The sequence below is a fragment of the Crassostrea angulata genome, chromosome 7 (assembly GCF_025612915.1).
Source record: "Crassostrea angulata isolate pt1a10 chromosome 7, ASM2561291v2, whole genome shotgun sequence".
NCBI classification, from domain to species: domain Eukaryota; kingdom Metazoa; phylum Mollusca; class Bivalvia; order Ostreida; family Ostreidae; genus Magallana; species Magallana angulata.
Genome location: NC_069117.1, coordinates 59582534 through 59606819, shown reverse-complemented (window position 1 = coordinate 59606819; position 24286 = coordinate 59582534). Strand labels below are relative to the sequence as shown.

The following is a 24286-nucleotide window of genomic DNA, read 5'->3' as shown; positions in this document are numbered from 1 at the left end:
TTAAGTTTGTTGGTGCTTCCAGACATAGACAAAGTACATTGTAAATTTATTTCTCTATATGATATGATTGATTTTCTTCAAATTTTGAAACAGATTTTCTGAGATAGATTAATAGGCATATGAACCTGTCTGTGTACCTATGTATACCTTGAGATACCTGTATACCTGGAACAATTACAGGTGTAGAAAGAGTAACTGTGTTGTCACTGGTCAATAAAAAGTCTGCATAAAACAAGATGGCTTACAAATAGCCGACAAAATTATGATGAATTAGAACATCAATTAATGATAGATTAACGATGTTTGATATATAAAAATAAGGCAATGTCTTCGGTACACATAGAGGAAGGGAAGAATTCTAGAATTTCGCCAACTCCGGAATATTAACAAATTGATACGCCTAACAAGATAAAAGAGGTTTTAAATGGATACAACCAAGTAATGGCTATTTGTACAGGTATCTCTACCCAGGTGTGCTATCACTGCGCCACCCAGGTAAATTTATTCGGTACGCACGTGATGTACTGTCTGAAAGATGGCAGGTATTTTAGATTTATTATTACCTTTATGTTAAACTTATAAACAATAATTATACAGCAAAAATGTCTACATGTAAACATACGCAATTTACAATATGTACAAAGAATTTCAATACAATTTCTTGACTTAATAATGATCGCAGATTTATTTTTAAAAATGATAATTTAAAATGCGCACTAAAATAAAAAAGAAATCCCGGTAAAATACCATAAATTCTCTGATAAAATAATTATTTAACATTCCTATTCAATACAATATATTTCAATATAGATATTTTTCAAATATAGACTATTTTATTGAAAAAAAAATGCGTTCTTTCTTCCTCATGTTGAACATGACTTGTTCCGTTATATGAACAATTATATTAAACACATGAAACGACTAAACAAAAAATATCGACAAATTAGTCGTCTTTTCTTTACTTTATTTTTTTTTATTTTGATTTATCATTGTCAACTCAAATATATGCAGGTCTGCCGTCCTTATATATGTACAACCTGAAGAATAAAAACACGACCCACTACTGCAGATAGAGTGATCTGCCCTTTGATAAGAACTAAAATGAACTGAAATCAACTTTGTGCGACACAAATTGTAATCAAATCAATAGTTCTATACATCAAATTAGACCAAGAAAATAAAATTAATATTGTGCATATATTGACCAAATTGATGTACATGTAGGCAGAAGTGATTTCCATTTAGCGATGCTGACTGTCATTTGCCTTGTGATTAAAAAAATACCCTTTTCCTTTGGTAGATACTAGTAGAACATCATTAAAAATTAATTACTGTAGAAATGCTGACTGAGCTTGAGGGAAACATTGGTTATGTTATGAAAATGTTTTGTTATTGATGTACAGTGTTAAATGTTATATATGGTATTTCTACAAATGGTAAAATATGCGGACTATTTTCTGTGCCAAAATCAGCAAAAGAGTAAACGTTAAGGAGGAGCTCGACCAGACAGGTGAACTGGCCGATGTATTGGGATGCTCCTCTTGTGTCTCCTGTTTGTAGATCCCCATACTCTCCGGAAATCCGAATTCATAATCTCCACAGTACCCGTCCAGAATCGGCTTGGCGGGAATTCCCCGTCTACGGAAGAGAGGTAGTACAAAATTTGTACAACAATGTCTATTGAGGAACTTTGACCATCTGATAAAAGTTATAACTCTCACTGGAATGAATTTTGTCATTGAGATATATCTGTTAAATTCTGTTTGGAAAGATAATTCGAAACTATACAGTTTTCTATTAAAAACCTATAAAATTTGTAAATTTGTGTAAATAGCTGCTCACAATGGCCATCCATTGATGAAAAAGACTTTTGATTTCTTACCTCACCATTCGACATCTCTGCTGATCCAACCTGAATTTCGCGCTTTCCACGTCTGTGACGTCACGGCTACTCCACAATCGTTCTGCTACAGCCGACGCACGTGGCCTTGGTTAAAAATAATTACATAAAACTACTGTTGTGACCAATTACTTATCGTGGACAGGTTTCTTCACATTCCAATATTCAATAAGTGCAGGATATGTTAATGATTTATAAACATTGTGGTGTTTACCAGAGCGTGGACAGGATGTTGGTGCCGTCGATGTATTCCGCCCACACACACGCCTCTCCTCCAATCACATTGCTGTGTTGTTCAGCGCTACCTGAGTACAATGTATTTTATTAAAACGCATTTTAATGATTGCAGAGAAAAGCATCGGATTGGTCGAAGCAGTCACGTAAATATGATTTTCTTTAAGGGGAGGGGGGGGGGGGGGTATTTCTTCAAGTAGACACTTACTTCCTGTTTAGTGATGTAGGAAATACACTTAAAACCATTGTGGATATCATACCATTAAAACAATACGTTTTACCAGTAACGTCTCATCACATTCACCTGTAAAGTTTTGGGGTTCGCACTGGTAGTACTTTCTCCAGTCCTGACCGTAGCTGATATAGTTGAGGTACCAGCAGGAGGAGAGAATGGTCTTGTAGCCCTCACTGGCGATCCGGGTCATGTAGTGCTGCCAGGGGACGGTGGAGTTTCCCCGCCACACTTCAACAATAGTGTCAGGCTTAGCCTGTAAAACAGCAGTTACGTAAACCTCAAATTTCTGGCAAGTAGCATGCATCGTTTTTCTCTTTTTATAAAGTGGAAGACCAGTTTCTTTTAATGCTTTTTTTTAAAATTTAGGACTATAGGAAAAACGTTTCGCCAAAAAGTGAAAGAAGCAGCGCACATCCCTCTTGCCCCCTCCCTTGAGTTACTCATGTATATATGTATTTGCAGCCTTTAGTTTTAGTGACGAGAAATATACTTAGTTCAATCGAATAGATAGTTAAATACGCTGGATAATCAAGATAATCAATAAGAGCGTCAATTCTCCAGACGTAAATAAAGCAATTTAAAATTTGAGAAGAATATAATTCAGAATAAGCCACGATTAATTTTGCGACCGAATTTATTTGGAACAACCGTCTTCTGAAACGGGAAGTGACGCACAGTCAGCTGACCTTAGTCCCGTCTTCTATGGGGTCCTGCCAGATGACGTAGCTTTTGTTGGTCCTCTCCACGATATCAAGCACCTTGGTGACGTATAACTCCATCAGCTGGACGTACGTACTGATGTTGTTCTCCTTCATGAACGATGTAATGTTTGGACTCGATTTCCTGGAAAACAAATTGCGATATAAAACTAAAACTTATGTTTACAAATGGTTACCTTTTTATTGGCTGCAAATTAATTTTTTTTTTTCGGAAACAAAGATTTGTAAAGTAACACAGTTATTCGGTACATGTACTTCAATGACAGAAAGTTGTGGTGTTCAAACTTCTGTTATTCATATTTTGGAAGAAAAAAGCTTGTACATACATATAAATGCTTTGTTTAAAGCAACAGTATTACAAAATGGTTTGTCATAAATTCCGAAAGGTAATGATATTTCATATGATAACTTTTAATGCTTTATTTTAATTTTATTTACTCCAATTGCTGAGAAGATAAGAGTAGAATTTTTACAATAGATAGTTTTAAATTATATTACATGTATTAATTGTAATTCTTTCAAACATAACTCAATATGCTTAGAACAATAAAACCAAACAAATATTGGATTTACCAGCATGCCGGGTAAGATTCATCCATTCCTAAATGGAGATATTGGTCGGGAAAAACCTTGACAACCTCCCCAATGAATTTCTCCATGAAAGTAAAGGTCGAGTCCCTTGAGGGATCCATCATTTCGTACGCTCCATGAAAGTTCGGCTTAGCAACTCCCGGCTTGCCGTCCTCCCAACATGGCGTTAATAGAGCTGAAAGGCGGTAAATCGGTTTTGTGTTATTTTGAAATTAGGTGGATACTTAAATGCTTCTGAAATTAAAAAAAAAATCTGCGTACATCTGAACGCTTTTCCCCATGACTGTGTGTGTCCAGGAGTGTCAAACTCAGGAATGACCCTGATTCCCCGTAACCTAGCCTCGTCAATCACATGCTTTACATTTTCCTGCGTGTAAATAAGCTTCGGACCATACGCTCCCTGAAACATGCAAATAAAAAAAACACGGCTCATATATGACAGGATTGGACATATACAAAAGTATCATTTGTAGACTTTTCATACTAACCTTTTCTGTCAACGTCGGAAATTCCACACTTTCGTACGGAAATGACTGGTCGTCCACTATATGCCAATGGAACACGTTGAATTTGTTGTACGCCATTGCATCCTAAAAATATTAACTCATGTACGCTTCATGTATGACAATGAATTTTATTGCATTCAAAAAGTTCGATAAGTTATCCCATACTCACCAGGTTTTTTAAGAGAATCGGCATCGGAAGAAAATGTCTAGCAGTGTCCAACATGATTCCACGGTAGTGAAACCGAGGCTGGTCAATAATCTGTGTTTTGTTTACAAATAGCTGTCAAGAAAGGAAATTAGGATAACCAACTGACGCCTGAATATCGTAAGAAAATGAAAACATTACCAAACATAGATTTAGTTGCACGAAAAGGGAAACATTTGATCATTTGAAATTTACTTTTGAAAATATATCAATTAGTTGATTAGTCAATTTGGGGACACGCAGATGATGATAGATGACGTACCCGGTGTCCCTCTTCTTCTTTGTAAATCAACTGGCTAAATGTTTCTAAACCTGTTGGTTAAAAAGGTAGATTAAGTTTAACCTTTTGTATCAAAACAGTAATGTTTAAGATTCAAGAAGAATTCCTTTCTTTCCTTAGATTTTTTTTTCATAATAATAACCATGATTCGTGATCTGAGTGGCATCAACAGTAAAGTAATATGTAGCCATTATATATAAAATCCTGATCGCAGTCTCTACAAATTTAAAATTTATTAGTTTTAGTCTAAAAAGACTAAAGCGGTTACCTCTCAGTGCGCCCCACACGGTGGCTGAGGTCAAACGAGATGTAGAGCCGATCGTAAGGTTGTCTGAAGAAGAAAAAAATAATAAAAGAAAAGTTGATACCTATTTTGTATCATACGCAATTATGAAAAAGTTGTGCCGTTTTCTTGATTACTCACATGATTCGTCCATGTTAGGGTCGGGGTATCCCGGACATGTTTTGTCGGCGATATCTACACTCAGTGACGTCATAACCTGTTCCGGTCCTGAAAGCGAGGATGCCTTTTCCAATTGGAGTATTCTATAATAGCGATCAAATGCTGTTGTCACAATGTCACAATACGTCATAGATGACGTAAACCGGAAGTTTGTAGGATCCACCATCAGTCGTGTGGTACTTTTGGTCCAGGTTTTCGGTAACGGCCAAGGAGCTCCGGGGGCTGCTTGTTCACCCTGCCCACAAAAACGATAAGCCCATGAGTCCAAAACATTGTAAGTTCTCCTCAGTTTGATCAGTGAACAAAATATACAAATCTTGACAGTTTGATGATTCGTTATAAGTAGTGTGATAGCGAGCGCAGCTCGCCGGCGCGAAGCGAGCTCTACCGGCAAGGCGTGTGTGAATAGAAAATTCGGACTATTTGCACATTCATTCAACAGATTTTTTTGGCGTCAGTAAATCGGACCAGTAATGCCTTAATTGTTTTAATCGTCCCAGTAGTTCCCTGTAATCATGGCAATTTTTATCACTTCACACTCTCACGAGAATCAGCAAGCCAATAAAAACAATAACGATGTGTGAGCCTACTATACGACATACAGTCAGTGCTACCTCTAAAGTTCACGTCAGTACACTCTCAATCAAAAATAATCGAGTGACGTCACAAAGGTTTACACATTGATCCAATAGATTTTTTCGGCGTCAGTAAATTTTGACCCACAAGAAGTTATTGTAAATCTGCTGAAATGACCAAAATCCTCTCAAAATCTTGCAAAGGCTAAGCTAAAGAACAGCTGAAGAATAAGGACATTTCTTCAGATACAGGAAACAGTTGTAAATTGCACTCATTTGGATGAATGCTCACATTTATTTTATTCACTATAAGTACGGTAAATTCCTGGAACGTACACGTAGCATCGCCTTTTTTTAAAAGGGAGTGGATGGGTGGATGGTGGATGGCAGCATCATCATCCAAAAAATCTTTGCAAGCAAAAAGAAAAAAAAATCATGAAAATTCTAATCCTTCAGCTCTTTAGCAGTTCAATGGTTTCTTTATTTACACTTCCATTTATAACATGGGGGGGGGGGGGGCACCATGTTCTTTTAATATGATAAGCAAATATTTTTAAGTGTAAATTAAAAAAATAATAATCAAACATTAATTTTTTTTTAAGTGGAGGGGGCAAATCCATGATAAGTCGATTTTCTATGTGTAAATTGGAAAAAAAATGAAATATTATTTTTTTAACATGGGGGGGGGGGGGGGGCTCTATGATGAGTCAAGTTTTATACGCAGGTTTAAGAAAAAATGTCTTCTGCAAAAAAGGGGATGAACTGACGTTACAATCACTTTAAAAGAGAAGATACAGTGCAATGAATATTCATATATTAAAATCTTTATTATTCAACAACATTGTATCTAAGATTAAACTACTGTTCTACTTATAAATAAATAAATTATAACAAATCTTATAAACTATGAATAATGACAATTTACTGAAAAATAGGTATGTTTTATTTTTTTTTGCATTCAAATTTTACGTTGTTGATTTTATTTTTATTGATTTATTATAATTCATTGTTTGATCACTTGCTGTGCTCGCCCCAACGGTCGCACCGTAAAACATATTACTTTTCCAAGGGTGGGGACTAAATCTTTTGCTAGAAACACCCTAATTTATTAGAACGATCCAACTCACTACCAAAGGTGCAACTGTTTCATTACTGGTAAACATTTCTTTCGTTTCTTTCGTCATGTTTTATAAAATCCAAAATCCAAGTTGACCCCTACGGTCAGAGAGATGTAATGAAATAAACGCACTTACCTTTAGAGGAAGTCGTATAGCTATGTAAGTTAATTTAGCTTCGAGAGCGAGAGGAAACATCCAGAAAAAGCATGCAGTCAAACGGACGACCATGTGGTCGGCCATCTTGTCGCGGAAGCTACTGGTCCTCTAATGAGGAATTTGTGTTAAGAGGGGACGTCTTAGCAACTAAAGAATGTTTTATTGTGTTAAATATTCAACACATATCAAGATAACGAAACCTTTCAATGTTAGCCATATATATCTGATAAAATTCATGTAGTTGCACATTTACAATGCACATAGATAAGATATGCAAGCGATGAAGAAAAAATACTATCAAAGTAAGTCACGCACCTCTTTCATAGTGTACAAAAACCTTATGTTGCACTGAGTGAATTCTTTTACCTTCCTTAATCTTTAGGTACCAAACATCTTTCATTTCTTTTTAATTTGACGAGGATGAGTACAGTTCGAGTGCGCATGAATATGTATCTTTTTATTTTCATGCAGCCATATGTGCAAAGTTATAACATTTCTGTACTGTGTTTGCATGCAAAATTAATACACTATACATGTATGGAACGTTTTTTTTTAGTTTTATGGCTTTGGTAAGGTAAAATGGCCCTTATGCGTCACCATCATTTAAAGCCTGTAACCCACCCACCCCCCCCCCCCCCCCCCCCAAAAAAAAATAAAATTTAAGAACAGGACTTACATTAAAAACATAATGTCAAAAATATGCAAAAATGTTTTTCATGGTTTCATTTACGATTTTGAATGAGCATTACAATTTTTGTTACTATTGATTTATTTTCTATTCTTTTCAATTGAATAAAAATTGGCAAATTAATTAATTTTCAATTGATTAATTTTAAATATCAACGTAGGTTTTACTTTCCTATTTTAACAATTACCAAAAAACAACCTGAAAAACTGGAACAATCTAAGTTGTTTTATATTCCGACTGGCCGTTAAAAATCATAACTAAAGAATAAATATATTAGTAGATTTAAATATAGGAATCTTTAGTGAAAAAAAAAAACTATCCGAAATACCCTCCCACCTCTGGAAAAAAATTCTGGTTCCGTGCATTTCTAATGTTCATGGTATATCAGTGGTCACTAAGAATACATAAAGAGGGAGATTTTTCAATGTTTACCAAAATCATCAGCGGCGCGACAGATTTACATATACAAATAGAAGAGGTTATGGCTTATTGACATTGTCAATCCATTAGAATTGGAATTTCTTTCTTACGACAACTCCCGTGAGATTTCATTCATTTTCAATAGTAACATCAAAGTACATGTAAATTGTTAATTTCAAAAACTATTATAGATAATAAGAAATAAATTCAGGTGAATGTCTTTCATTGCATTTATTTGACATTATTTGGTGATGATTACATATTGTGTAGGAACACAATATCAAACCTTTTTAATTCATCTTATGGTATGTTGAATTATCACACTATCGCAGATTCGTTCCTTTTCCATTGATATCAACGCGAATTCACAAAGAACAATTCACAATACAGGACTATGCATCACTACAATCACCAATGATATACCCACATCTTATCTGGGCGAGGTCGGCTGGTCTGACTCCAGGGACAGAGAATATCTAGGGCGTGCATACCGCTGGGAAACCTTAGTTCGAAATCTATCACAGGAATGCCGGATATCCGGAGGATTGCCGCTCCTGTATCCCTCACGGATCTTCTGTCGGATCACGCTGGACACAGTCGGTAGCTGTGACGTCACAGTTGAACGTTCAAACTTCCTAGAAGTCTTAGACTGTTTAGTGCGTGGGGTGGGGGCTGCCGTAGATTTGTTTCCCGCGTCCCTATTGATGGGGGTGGCGAGCCTGTCCACTATCCGGCTGACGTCACTTTGTGGGAGAGACCTGTAAGCAGGTGCCCGTGGGAGAGGGGAGTTCCACCTGGACCAATACTGGGACTGGCGGATCTGGAACCGTTCCGAGGGGGAGATACACTGATCCTCCTTATTCACCGGTGGGGGGTCACTGGAGACAGATCTCGTGATGGTTCCCGTGGCTGGGTCGCCACTGTAGATGTTCTTCAAGCTGCTGCCCAAGATGTTACTGTAGGTCAAAGAAAACGCCATGGGCCTACATTAAATATACCCCATTCACGAATCACATGGATAATATATAGGAGGAAGTACAAGAGAGGAGAGAATGTTTCTCGCTCTGAAAGGCAGGCAAATAGTAGCGCGACTGGTTTGTCTTTTTACTAAATTTAAAAACCAATTCATCGTTTAACACTATATATCAACAACTTTGATCGCAGTCAAAGAGATAGCTTTGTAAGATTACAACACGGCCGTTCATAAAACAAACAAATCGGGTTTGACCAAGCAATACAATTAATGACTCTGATTACTGAGTGTACCTGGGTACCGACATATTTATTTTTACCCGTGTAATATAGCACACCTTGTCGGTAGAAAAAAAAATGAACATTTATGCGTGTACAAACAACGGGTTTGCACATAAAAAAAATCCCGTGTACTCGAATTTTTTCATCTCGATCACATTGTTTGAGAAAGGATCATAATCGAGAATATTTATTTCTTATATCTATAGAATCAAAATAATAAGATGTTTTTAAAGGGATATCAGCGAGGCAAATCGGCGTTTTAAATAAAGCACATTTTGATGAGTTTAATATAACGAAATTGGTGATGAATTTCATGTTATATTAGAATGCAAGGCATTAAGTAAATTACGAAATCAGTTTTTAGATACATATTACTGTTCTTCTCCTAACACTAAAAAGTTCTATGAAATCATGTCTTCAGTCGATTACATCACATTAAAAATGTTTTTCTCGAGATACAAGTATAAAATCATCTTCGCTAGCCAAGGGTTTTCGGTCCACTTTGCTCCCCATAAACCCTTGGCGGATTTCATTACGAAAACTCGGTGATGTGGTGGCGCTATCTAGCGAGCAACTTGAGTTGCGCCCCTTGCATATTTACATTTTAATCGAATTAAACAACAGGTTATATACACACTACGGCATTAATACAACTTGAAAACATGTTGACTACCGAATATTGGAACATAATTAACGATGCTAATAAATACGAATTAAGTTATAACCTAGGGAAAGCACGGATTGTTTTATTCATAGTGTTTTGTAAGGACCTGTACCGGGAGTGAAAAAGTCGCCGATTTATATGAAAGCTTTCATGCCATAAAATCAGGTATCGTTGTCGTGAATATTGCGGACCAAAGAAATTAAATAAAACAGAGCTCACTGAACCTTTAAAAGCAATAACCATAAGCAGGAACGTATATACTAACGGGATAGGCAACTTCTACATTCGCCATGTTTACTTCCCGTGCTATCACGCGAGCCTTGACAAGTTTGTAGAACTATGGTCAATCCCAGCTGGGTAAAATATATAGGTTTTTAAAGCGATCTGGTTAGACCATCGTTGGGGAGGCACTGTACTCGAGAACTTGTGTCTCAACTTGTTAAAAGCACCGAATGTTTACCAAAGATCACACATGTGTTTTCTTTTAAAGTTTATATTTACAAGCACTGCGATTGGATCAGCTACTCGCAGCTGCAGCCAATCATAAAACGGAGCTTGTCACCGAGTTTTCATAATGAAATCCGCCAAGGGTTTATGGGGAGCAAAGTGGACCGAAAACCCTTGGCTAGCGAAGATGGTATAAAATGAAAAGATTCAATTTTTGAAATGTAAAAGATAATACTTGAATTTCAGGAAACTCAACCAACTCTGCAGTAGAGAGCGATTCTATAGAGGTTAACTCTGGATGCATAAAATATAATGTGGTAATATTACACGTATGAAGACATTATAAGACGAATCAATGCAGTGAAATATTATGAATCACATAGATTATAGTATGCATAAAATGCAATGTACCTGAAAGGATTATATCAAATGCAATAAAAAAATTGATACAGAAAATACAGTATTTTGTAAAGACGCATTATATATTCAATGTGAAGTAACGATGCAATTAAAAGTTGTGGTACCTTTAATTGTATTCTGTTAATCTGCATTGCATAAGTGTTGCTGTGGTATAAAAACTATGATAGAGTAGATTGCGATGGCGCATATTTATAAACAACAACGTTTTAATGTGCGACCGTTGCGGCATGCGCAGTAGTTATTTGGTATATCTCGCATCATTGTCAACAGTCTGTCCGAGGTTCTGGCGTCCGTGCTATTTTGACAATTATTAATAACCATTAGAGGATTTTTGAGAAAAATAAATTTATTTCTTAGTCTTTAAAATTTTCAAAAAATAAAAATACAGCTCCACTCTAATACAGTCCATTACTTTTAACGATAAATATAATGTTTATTTTGTTCATCTAATATTTCAATAATGCATTTAAAACGCGTAGTGACTTCTATATTTGCGCTCATGGCTCAAGAATAAGCAAGTGTATTTCCAATACAAACTTAAGGGGAAATATACACTGAATGTACAACTATCACAATCAAGAGTTTCCGGACTTTTGTTATAGATGAAACATTGTCAAAAACCCTTCCGATCATTTACAGAGTTAACTAAAAATTAGTTCACTAAAAACCATCGAAGTATTTAATTAACCTGCCATAAAAAAGCTAAGACTGCTGACCTCGTGTAATCCATCCAGAAACCTTGTGTATTATGCAGTTCGATACTTGTATCGCAACACGGATATTATCGTTTCGCGTCGGTTGTCATTGGTTTTCTCGGGGATGTCAATTTCACCTGTTACTGAGTACCCTCCCAATCAGACAATATTTATTTAATACCCTACCCACCCCCGCCCACAAAATAAAATTAAAAAAAGAACCACTATAAGCTAAACAAAATCCAACAAACATATACGAAAAAGCAACAAACAAACATAGAGACAAAAAAAACAACAACAACAACAACGTGAAAATCTGTTGAATCATGCGTATTGATAAAAGTATTTAAGCAAAAACTGTATATTGAAGAAGTAGAATTAAGTCTTAATGCAGTGAAATGTAGAATGAAGTAGTCAAAAGATAAACACTGATGCAGCATCAAATATAGGACTTGTAGTCAGTTTCTTGTTGAAACAAAATGTCTGACCATCTAGTCGCTGCTTTGATCGAACAGATTTTAGAACAATCATTTGTTCTTGACACAGATATCGGGGCCTTTTAATTGTCTATGTGCGGGCCCTTATTAATTAAGAAATAAAACGCCTCGCCAAAATACAAGCATGCCCCCATCTGAGCTGTCAGATCTTTAATGATGATATAGTCCAAGTGCCTATGTAGAGTGAAGTTTGAAGAATGTCCAAAACAATAAACATTGTACTGGTGCTTGTTATTTAATTAATGGGCAGTGTAATTAACAAGATTCCGTTCATTTGCCTCGTGCTTTGTGGGTGTAAACTTCCCCGGATTTTTTATATTAATGTGATGATGAACACAATCGCCATGTTTCGGGTACTTGGATGATGTTCTACCGCTCAAGATGGCCTTCCACACAACGCCGCGTTACATCCGGGATAACGATGTGAAATATCTTTACAGTGGGCCCAGGAATGGAGCTGGAATAAAGACAGATTTCCATCGCTCCCAGCTTCCTGGAACACTAGTGGATTTCCTAAAGTATTCCAAAAACCGCGTGAAGAAATTCCCGGCCGCCCCTGCTTTCCGAGAGTATACTTCCGACGAGGTTAACGAGGTGGTTTCCCGGGTACAAGACGACACCAGGTTCAAAAGGCAGGGATGTGCACGAAAAATCAGTGACATATTCAATGACATGCCACCGCTATCTCGCTCACAAACTAACGTCCACGAGATTGACATGAGACTTCTTCAACCCACGGTGTCAAGCAACATTCGGAAATCGATGAGGCGGAACCGGAAGTCGGCTTTTCGTCTTCCAGAGATAAGTTGTTCCTGTGAGAGATTCGGTGTGCCGATGTCTAAGCGGTATCATCCACTTTATCACGGGAAAACTCTCATGTCCTTTAGCAGCATGTTCACGATGCGACTTGCGAGTCGTCGGTCGGACAGGTCGTCACGGTCGACAGGAAGTGATGTCACCAAGTCAGCCACACCCTGCTCCCAGTGTAAACAGCTCATCAAGGAACATAACTATATCAGAGAAACTTGATGATATTTTTCTTTTACTTGAAATTATAAATTCATTCGGAACGCCAATTATGATTTTGCTTAAGTTCACTCTTTCTTTTTTGTACATGCACGCTTTCTTTTCGATCAAACACGTAAAGTTTATACCTGAGTAGTGATCGCTAACAACAAGGATGTTATCATTCAATGAATTTCAATGCATTGGTCTGTAATAAGAATTACGAGTGTGAAATCATCCATCGTCTTCCAGTGTCACTGCTTATATGTAATAACAAGTTCCAGAAAGTTGCAGTTGTCTCCCGATCTAAATAGACAGTGAATTTTACTTTTGGATATTATTTCCACATGTTCAAGTGGATTTTTTTTACCAAAATGTCCAGTAACTAAGGCTGCGGTTGTAAATACATCAGTGATCATTTACAAGAACACGGATGTTAATTTGAAGTAAAGGTGATAATTTTTTTTCGAATTGAAGTTGCGGTGAAAGTAAATTTGTGTAAAGATATTCAGAGTAAAAACACAACAGGATTCCGTTCTTAATATTGTCAAAGTTAAATTACGATTTATTTTTTTTACTCTGAAGAACAAAACGTTACTTAGGTACTTGAATTGTGTTTTAATATAACTTACGTGTTAAGTGATGACCATTTGTTTTTAGATAAAAACTTAACAATGGGTATAAAAACCAAATTTTTCTTTTATGAAACATAGCACCAATGATTTTGTCGTATTACATGTACAGCATGATAATATCGTGGAATACATTTTGAAATCAAACATAATGTCAAACGTCAAAAGTATTAATAAATCGTTGTTAAAACATGATAAATATAAAATATCACAAATATATCACAAATTGTTGCGTAAATCTGGAACTGATCTGATCATTTTATGCTTGAGACATTGAGATCATGGCTTTTGAGGTTTGGACGGGTGGTAGTTTTAACACCCTCCGCTTGTCACTGCTTGTTCCGTCTTTTTTGTTTAATTCCACTTTCTCCTTACCCTCTGGTTCAAGCAAAACAACATCCTTGTTTTCCACATCACTCTCCTTACTTTTGACATCATCCTCTTCTTCGTCGTCAAGTGTAAATTTGTGAAAGTTATTAACAAGACCACGAATGGGAGGAATTGATTTGTTTTTGAACGTCTTTCCTCCAGTCTCTAAGTTCAACAAAAAGTTCGTGTGTTTCGACGATTCCTGAGCTTTCTTCTCCTTCCAACTGCTGAAGAATTTGTCCATTCTCTTTGGGATCTCGTCTGGAGGCAGGATTTTGCCGTGTTCGATACTCTCCAGCAGTGCTTGTTTCACTTTTCGCTGCCGCCGTTTTTTCGGGTGATTGTCTGTTATAAATTTATCCATTTCTCGGGAGAATGCGTACAACGGTTTCCCACCATAGGAGCCGTATCGACACGCGCTGCTGTTGACCAAGCTTTCCCGCCTCATCTTCAGACACTGCTGCAGAACTCTCTGCTGCACGTGCTTCCGGCGCCACAGAGTTCCCGCCTTTTCCAGTTTCACGCCCATCTCGTTTTGTTCTCGATCTAAGCTATCGGCAACTATGTCCCATCTTGATTTGACCATGTGATTAAGGATGCACATGAACTTCCGGTTTTTGTTTTCGTGCCGCCGGACATCCCCCAGACGGCCGGTGTCCATTACTGCTCTGTAAGGGAATGATCTGCGGTGTAGATTTACGGTGAAGGGTAAGCTTTAACTCTCCTGTAATGAGACGTAAGAGCGTGCACAAATCTTGTTTATTGAATTTCGAATCGTTAAATGACCAATTAAGCTGTTTTCGTTTACATGTTTTTGAAAGGGATTAGCGTAATTACTGATTACGTCAGTAGACATGAGACAAATAAGATAATCCAAGGCCATGTCAGATTATGAAAAAAGCTCTCAATGACAACTCTGTGTACAAGGGTACACGATAGAACGAGAATTGCTTAAGTGATAAAGACAATTCAAAATAGGTTTCAGACAGTAGGAATGTACTAAAGCTGTCCACTCTACTGTTAAAGTAATTACTATTATTTATACGGTAAAATAACCCAAAACGACCAAAAAAAATTCGTTTGAAAAAGCTAAAAAAAATTATATATATGATGCTTAACTATCAACTGCACATATATGTCTTGATAAATAAGTTAAAGTTTATCATTACATGTGCTTTATTTTCATTTTAATCTGTTTGTATTATTTTAAATATGATTCAAACGCAATAAGTCCAAAATTTCAATATTCATTCTTCGGTTAAAAGTTAAATGTAAATAAACAGGAAGCGTTATCTTTTATCATATTTTGATTGAAATGTTAATTACTGGAAAATTTTATATTTTAGTTTTGATGAAAATAAACATAAATTAAATCGTTTGGTTTTTGAACAGAATCTTTCAACTTACCTCGTTACTTCCAAGTGACACTAGTGGAAAAATTTAGCACAAACACACCCTTGTAATTAAACTGTGTGAAGTTGGAGTATCAGGTAATGGTATAGAGGCACGAAAGCCGCTAATGTATCCTCCATTAGCGTGAATTTCTCTAAATCACTTACCTAGTACCAACACGTTGTTGCATGTTTATAAAATTCTGATACAAGACATTAAACCTCTTTTCTAACTGTAAAGAAATGCTAATCAAACAGACAGATTATTTCCTCGATGGTCCCACAATTTTATGCGAATCTGATATTTTAATAACAGACACTTTAATGTGTTTCTATTCACTGCCAAAAAATTATAAAACATAAATGGCATTTAAACGATTGGAACCCCCCTTTTATTGCATTGTAAACAAATCTTCCCTGCTGTTTTACTGGGCTTTGGATGTTTTTCTTAGGAATCTGTGTCAAGCTGTTTGTATCCAATTGTACGGTATTCGTGCATGGCAGTTACAGGTGGAATTAAATAAAACCTACATTCTGAATAATTGTTTTCTTACCCTTTCGGTTGTTTAACTTGTAAATATTGTCACTACAAGCTTCAACAAAAAGAATAAAGAGAAACACGACCTGGGATGACCCATCAATAGCCTTAAATCTTATTTTTATATCAAAGTTTACTTCATTCTTATATTTTACATCAGGAATAATTGGAACGGGGTCAAATCTTATAATACAGAATACCCCTTTTTCCAATAACTTAAATCATCCATCTGAGACTGATACCGGATACCTTGGAATGTACAGGACATAAATCCCGAAATCTTGCCGTATATGGCCGTTAATCCCTGGGTACTACCGTCATTGAGTTGTGGCCCTCGATGACAAAAGGCAGTCGTTCTCTCTGAGGGATTGTCAGCAGAAAAGAAGTCATTCCATTGTATTTAACGACACAGGAACGTGCTGATTTATCTTCAGTGATTCTAAATCTTTAAACTGCAAAAGTTTTATTTCTGTTCGAGTGTTTTGTATTGTTTGAACTTCTTTTATAATTTCGAGGACAACAAACGCGTAATTAAAGGACGCGGACACGAACTGGAGGATCTATAAAATAATGAAATGAAATCGAAATCGAAGTAACAATACCCGAGATTCTAGGGGAAGGAGCATTCTAAAAAGATCAAAAACACCGGACGTTATACAGGGTTGATGGAGAACCCTTGTAATTCATATATTGATTCTGAAACATTTACAAAACGCTCTACTTACAAAGATGTTTTTTTTTTCATTCGTGACTTTGAATTTTTCGAATCAATACATAAACTATAGAAATGTAATCCAAAACTATCTGGCTTTATCTACAAGTCGTGCTGTTGCGTAAACCGAAGTACGCTCAAAATAACGTTTTCGGATAAATTATTACAATTGTCATTTGATACAACTTGCATATACATGTATACAATGCTGCTAGTCAATTGAGTGAAGGTAATCACATTCAAAAATGAAATTAGGTTGATGTAAATGATGTTCAAATATTCCTCATTCTATGAATGAACTGACCGTAAGATGAGGCAGATCGACTGCCAATTTTCCACTCATTGTCCCGAGCCAGGAACTGAGGCTCCCGATAATTTTAAGGTTCAAGGCGTAATACGTATATTACCTATAGTTAATCCCGGGGAGTTCGTGGATTTTGCCATGGTCATTAACGTTAATATTAGTGATCATAACTATATCATCAGTATTCCCGTGAATTCTGGACTTACCTCAACTCCTGAGTCCTCGATACATTCAGTAAAACTTTACTTTCTGACTTACCCGGATCAGACCAATCCCAGTGCACTGTCCCCCTTCCTCCTCGAATTAACTTCCCCCTGTAACTAGATCTGACAGTGATCCGGCAAATTTATCGTAAGCGGTTTCGATTTTGAAGCGAACAAAAAAAAACACATTTAATTAAATCTCAATTGTGCATAGACATTTCGGTAGGTGGCATGTGGCTTTGCACCCAAGAGTCGAAATTACTGCACTGCCATGTTTACTTAAAGCGTGTAAGATCACTACTGCCCATGGTTCTGCCAATTTAGTTCCGACACCGCCAACTCAGGGCACCTGTCTTAATGCCGAGTGTGTCAAAAAGTCCGGAGCCTTCCGAAGGGATTACCGGAGCTTTGTGAACTAGATAATTTAGTGTGTAGTGTCGGGTAGAATCCTCGGGATCAATATAGCTCTGGCTGGGACGGCTTAGCATGGAGTACATCCTCGTGTCTTAATAAGTCACCACACGCCGAGACGGGGGTCTCACGAACAAGTTCATATCTCAGACAATTGCTGCAAATTTATTAACTAGTGTCACCAGTAGAATAAGTCATGTCAGAACCAACGGAAATCAAAACTATACTTCACTTTTTATTCAAACGTTTAGCAACAGTTCAATATTAGTAAAATTTGAAATATCTTTTTTTATCTTTATTTGAATTTTTTAAAACAATCCTTTGATAAGGGAATATCAGTTTGGGTAGAAATATCTAGGGAGTATATATATATAGAAATGAAATGTCGATATAAATTGTATACATGCTAGGAGAGCGAGAGAGAGAGAGAGAGAGAGAGAGAGAGAGAGAGAGAGAGAGAGAGAGAGAGGACGGACTTATTTAGACAGATTTATTATATGTAGAAATTCCTGGATGTGCGGTTTAAAGATTTAAATGTATTTTCATGGCCGACCCGATTACTTGCACATTAAATATATTGGTTTTCTTGTGAAATCTTAAACATTAATTTTGTTAAAAGTGCTGGATTGTCGTGGCAATTTTTAGGCTTTATTAATCTCCTTGAGATGAAGAGCTTTATGACAAGATACAGGAAAATGTTCAAATTGTAAAGCTGAATGTTTTGGATTTTTGCTTCACTTAGTTAAAGTTTATCATGTTCAATATTTTAAGGTAGACATGATTTGCGTTTTCGTCTTTGATCTCTGTTTCCGTTGCAACGGATACCCCTATATAAATAGTGCCTGTTTGGGAGGGTAACAGTTGAAATTGACACCCCGAGGAAACCATTGTCAACCGACGCGAAGCTGTTTCAACTGTTACCCTCCTAAACAGGCACTATTTGTTTTATTATGCTGAATGTCTTAATATTAGAGATTTGTTTTACTGCTTTTATATAGAAATGAAGTGAGTTCCACGGCGAATCGTACGCGCATAATTTACGCGCATGTAACAATTCGTTGTGTTACCAATTACTAAGTGTGTTGCTAACGCTGAGGGTAATAGAACGGATTATCAACTGCGTCTAAACCAATCAGATTTCAGTATTTAACATGAAAGTATAATAATAGCATTTAGCATCCAGCATACTGCTGTTAACACCAATGTACACAAATAAAAATAAGCGAACAGATAAATGCCATAGAACTATCTGATATCGGCATGATAAGGTGCCCCAGTTTACAAGATGTCATGGTGGTTCATGTGCAAATGGAAATAAAATGGAATAAAATTGTCACATACATAAGATGTAAGAAATGCAAATTAATGGTACCCCATAATGGAATTAATGAACACTGCCTAATTAGCACTTGCATCCAATAGAAACGCGTATATATGCATGTGAACAGTGACGTACAGAGTCGGTAACCTTAAAGCGTCAGAAGACGCTTTGTAGCAAAGTCTAATTATAATATGATCCATTTGTCATTCAAATCAATGTTATACTATATTAAGTTATTCAAAGTTACCATTTCTTTCGCAGTAATCATGTACATGTGCCAATCACCAGTTTGCGTTAGAGAGTTACATCCGGAGTTGTATTTCTTGGTATATAATTATATCCTAAGAATGGAGTAATTACAGTTGGAAAATTAAATGCTAAATAGACGCGATTTAAGCTATAGAAGAAAAACTTATTTTTTCCAGGGTGTTTAAAACATCTAAAATGATTAATTTTGCCATTTTATAATGCTTGACTTAAAAAGTTCGTGTCATTTGTTTTGTTTACAAATAATGTATTTTAAAGAAAAAACTCTAAACAATAGACGCGTTACAAACAAGATAAACTGTTTAACTCTGTTTATATGCTAGATAACTTGTAAAAAAAAAAAGGCTTTAGTTTTGTTTACAAAACTAAACAAGAGGCTCAGGGGCTCAGCTGAGCAACAATAGCCACAATTCTGATATCCCTCATGAATCACCAAAGAAAGAATTTTATTTTTTAAATTTATACTAACTTTTAATCATTATTCACCTATAAGTCGGTTTGCTTTTTGTTTTGGTTTACAAGTGACTGTTCAACACGCGGGGGTGTTAAGGAAGCATATGGACAATTTAGCGTCTTATTTTGACTGTTATATTCAAAATCGTGAAATTAAATAAACATTTTGAATAAGATAAAAAACTTAGTATTATCCTTTAAAACAGATGTCCGTGCAATAATATCGGGTAGTACATTACTGCCACATTGGTGCATTATCACGTGACAACTATAAATAGCTGACGTATATTCCTTAACGTAAAATGTGATAGAACAACACTACCCGCGGTTTCTAAAATAAAATAAACTTACCAAGTGAAGGCAAATCATCTCAGTTTAATCAAAACCGCTGCTAGAATTCTATGTTCTTCTTAATTAAATAGTTATTCATCCGGCTCTCGTAAAACCTTCCCAACTTTTATTAAGTTTGCACGGAAAACGGTATGTCCCATCAAAACAACACAAAACATGGGATACTAGCAGCACTTTTCAAATAAAGCATTGATCAAACTAACGATACGTATAAAATTTCAAGTTCAATATATACGGGGTAGTGTTGTTCTAGGCGGATTTTTATATCGTAAACAACGACAGAGGAAAGCCTGGCCGATAAATAATAGCAAATTTACATACCTTTTAGCGAATGATTGATAAAACTAACTTCTTTCCCAGCATTCTAATGTTCAATTCTCAATAAATCACACCACAATACTTTATTAGAGTTCTTAGATAAGTTATATTTTGACTCTGTTTACAATGCTTTCCGATCAAATTCACACGACATTCAACTTTTAGTCATGACGTCATCAATGTGTAAATCTACGTAATACAAACTAATTTCTGAAAAAAAATTGTCTTCAGTATTTTTTATTAGTTTTTGGTCTACGTTTCGTTGCTTAGTTATTTGAATGTGTACATAATTAGTAAGATTTGTGATTTCACGGAATAACATGTAACTCAGATTCCATATGCTTCCTTAACACCCCCGCGCATTGATTTTGGTACCGACTTATAATGAGGTCAGATACAAAACCTTTTGGAATCAAGCTGAAAAAGGCAGCCGACCTACTAACCAAGGCGAGCAAACTGATAGGCGAGTATATACCCGGTATTTTTAAGTATGGTATCATCTATAGTTTCTGAATAGTATTTTTTAAAAGTGGTATACGAAATTATCATACGGATTTTTCAAACCATCCATGTAGTATTTTTCATGTGATCATGTTCGGTAGACATCTACAAGTCGTTATAAAACTGTATATCGTTGCTTTGCATTATCTAATTAACAATACAGGAGGCATTGCTCTCTTGTCATGCACGAGAGCATTAACGATGCTCTAAATCAAAAGTAAAAATCAAAAGTTAAAGAGGCAAGCATTTTGCAATTATGCACTTTAAACAAAACAAATGCTATGTTTAATGAGAGATTGTGAATGATTTATGAATAAATCATAAACATGATGGATAATCACATTCATGATATCACTGCTTTATAGCATACCGTGATTTCGGTAATTTAATTGTTTGTGTATCTAGTTTCCTGGTTATTTAACGGTTGTCCTCTCAAGCAATTGGTTGTCATAACTATTCTGGATCATTCTAATTACAACTTAACAGAATTTGAGGATGTGTAAGTTACAGAAGTCGAGTCGAGTGAGTTACGAAAGCGATGGACAATTTATATTTAACACTTGCCAAGAGAATTATAACAAACCATTAACTGATATCCGAATTAAGGATGACGTTCACTCAGAATAAAAAAAAAATCCACTGATGATAATGAAAAACCATCTACTGTGTGTTATAAACCTTTGCTTGTATTGTTATTTTTCACTTTCAGAAAAGAAGGTCAATGACCTAGCGAAGCGAAGCGAGCTCTAAGAACCAGTGTGCGCGGGAAAAAGAACGAGCTAAACCTACAGTTCATCAAACAAAATTTTTTGTCTACGTCCCATAATGCTCTCTAATGTTTTCACCCGTGGTGCTATGCCAAAAATGGCCGACTTTAAACTCGTAATTTACAGTGACTTAAAGTTTGAAGACACGTTTTGAGTACCGCATATGCTTTGGCGAGAGTCAAAAGATTTGTTACATGTTTCCATACCTCCGTATTGAGTGGAGAAACGTAAACAAAGACGAACAAATTCATGGATGACGTCACAGTGCACTCGCGCTATATTTCCCGCGATAAATTTAGAGGTGGATCAAACATCTGTAATGAGTGTACTGGCTATATCAGTATAGACTGCGATGCCTGCCTCATTGACATATGATTTGTTTTTATTTTTTTTTAATATAGAGATTTTATGTATATATACTAGCAAGAGCCATACTTTACTGTCATATTGATCCATTTTTAAGCTAATTGTGCATGCATGTACAGTATGCAGGTAAGTATATGAGTAGGGAGGAAATAAACAATAGGACATTTTGAACTAAATAAAAAGAAATAAAATGAAAAAATAAAATAAACAATTAAAAACATTATGTAGATATTGCATATAGTCAGACCATCAAATTTAAAAGTGGGAAATTACACACCAACAAACAGGAACCGGGCTCTCTCTCTCTCTCTCTCTCTCTCTCTCTCTCTCTCTCTCTCTCTCTCTCTCTCTCTCTCTCTCGTGGTTGGGGGTTGCGCTGTATGTATCATAACCATTAAAATTAGTACCTTTGGCATACTTATTGTAGAGCAATATACTCTCTCAAAAATTCTTTGACGTTCGTTGATACCTAAATAAAACTATATATAAGTTGACAATGATGCAAGGTGTGTGTAATTCTTGCTGCGCTCGCCAGAACGGTAGCACCGTAAAACATATTAATTCATTTCATAAATACTTTTTGTGTTTAGAACAAATTTTACTCATTACATTGAACTTTATAACAATCGGAATTTGAGAACTCAAACCCTGAGTAAATAACACCCTTAACTTAAGCACTAGTTTCTACGTGTAAATGGGATAACCAATGACTGTTTGCGTTAGTTATAACGTGTAGATACTGATAACCAATGACTATTTGCATTAGTAACTATGTGTAGATATTGATAATCAATTACTATTTGTATTATTTACTACGTGTAGATATTGATAATCAATGACTATTTGCATTAGTTATTACCTGTAGATACTGATAATTAATAAATATTTGCATTTGTTACTACACTTAGACATTGATGACCAATGAATATTTGAATTAGTTAATACGTGTAGATACTGATGACCAATGACTATTTGCAGTACGTGTAGATATAGATAGCCAATTGCAATGACTATCTGTATTAATTAGTTACTAGTGAAGATACTGATAACCAACGACTATGTGCATTAGTTACTACGTGTAGATACATGTACTGATAATTAATAAATATTTGCATTTGTTACTACACTTAGACACTGATGACCAGTGACTATTTGAATTAGTTACTAAATGTACATGTAGGCATTGATTACTAATGACTATTTACATTAGTTACTACATGTAGACACTGGTAACTAATGATTATTTGCATTAGTTACTACACGTAAATTCTGATAACCAATGACTATTTGAATTAGTTACTACATGTAGACACTGATAACAAATGACTATTTGCAGTATATGTAGATACTGATAACCAATGACTATTTGAATTAGTTACTACACGTAGAGACTGATAACCAATTACTATTTGAATTAGTTACTACACGTAGACACTGATGACCAATTACTATTTGAATTAGTTACTACACGTAGAGACTGATAACCAATTACTATTTGAATTAGTTACTACACGTAGAGACTGATAACCAATTACTATTTGAATTAGTTACTACACGTAGACACTGATAACCAATGACTATTTGAATTAGTTACTACACGTAGACACTGATGACCAATTACTATTTGAATTAGTTACTACACGTAGAGACTGATAACCAATGACTATTTGAATTAGTTACTACACGTAGACACTGATAACCAATGACTATTTGAATTAGTTACTACATGTAGACACTGATAACAAATGACTATTTACAGTACATGTAGACACTGATTACCAATGACTATTTGCATTAGGTACTACGTGTAGATACTGATAACCAATGACTATTTGAATTAGTTACTACATGTAGACACTGATAACAAATGACTATTCGCTGCCATCATTTGACTGATATTGGTTATCACTAATTAGATAAACTTACAACTGCTTAGACAATTAGAGCGAATTTCTAGCTGATGTTGGGATTAACTAGTCATTACTAATCTTTCGATCTAGACTTTTTTAATACATGTAGTTTAGCGTTAATTTTTTTTAAGAGTTGTATTATTTGTGGAAACATCTTTACTTTGGGAAACATATCATATTCTCCAACTTGCTTTTTCATTCTCCAACTGTTTTTTAAAACTAAAATTTTAAAAAAAGAAAGAAAAAAAATCACAAAACAAAAAACGAAGTTGCCCATAGAACACTAGTGTAACATCAAAGATTTTCCAAGTATTCAAAAATTCCACCAACCTAACGAAATCAAAAAAATATCACGAGGAAGGGGGAAGCAAGAGTCTTTACAAAAATAACAACACTTCAA

The 24286-nt window shown here is 35.6% G+C and overlaps 2 protein-coding genes across 6 annotated transcripts; both read right to left on the bottom strand.

Annotated features, from left to right (window-relative positions):
* Positions 1–694: 694 nt before the first annotated feature.
* On the bottom strand, positions 695–7154 carry LOC128156572 (beta-hexosaminidase subunit alpha-like). Its single transcript, XM_052818747.1, has 13 exons — positions 6962–7154; positions 5095–5368; positions 4939–5001; positions 4653–4702; positions 4355–4465; positions 4168–4269; positions 3941–4079; positions 3662–3854; positions 3056–3212; positions 2439–2622; positions 2115–2205; positions 1883–1987; positions 695–1638 (listed from the first exon to the last, which is right to left on the bottom strand). The coding sequence occupies exons 1-13, from the start codon at positions 7064–7066 to the stop codon at positions 1428–1430; spliced, it is 1785 nt and encodes a 594-aa protein (XP_052674707.1). The 5' UTR covers positions 7067–7154; the 3' UTR covers positions 695–1427.
* Positions 7155–13751: 6597 nt separating this feature from the next.
* On the bottom strand, positions 13752–17683 carry LOC128156690 (uncharacterized). 5 transcript variants are annotated; one of them, XM_052818921.1, is made up of 2 exons: positions 17225–17683; positions 13752–14797 (listed from the first exon to the last, which is right to left on the bottom strand). In XM_052818921.1, the coding sequence occupies exon 2, from the start codon at positions 14732–14734 to the stop codon at positions 13964–13966; it is 771 nt and encodes a 256-aa protein (XP_052674881.1). In that variant the 5' UTR covers positions 14735–14797; positions 17225–17683; the 3' UTR covers positions 13752–13963. The 5 variants fall into 5 exon arrangements, with proteins under 5 accessions (XP_052674881.1, XP_052674878.1, XP_052674883.1 ...); XM_052818918.1 differs by having other exon boundaries at positions 17277–17682; XM_052818923.1 differs by lacking the exon at positions 17225–17683 and adding an exon at positions 16252–17200.
* Positions 17684–24286: the final 6603 nt, after the last annotated feature.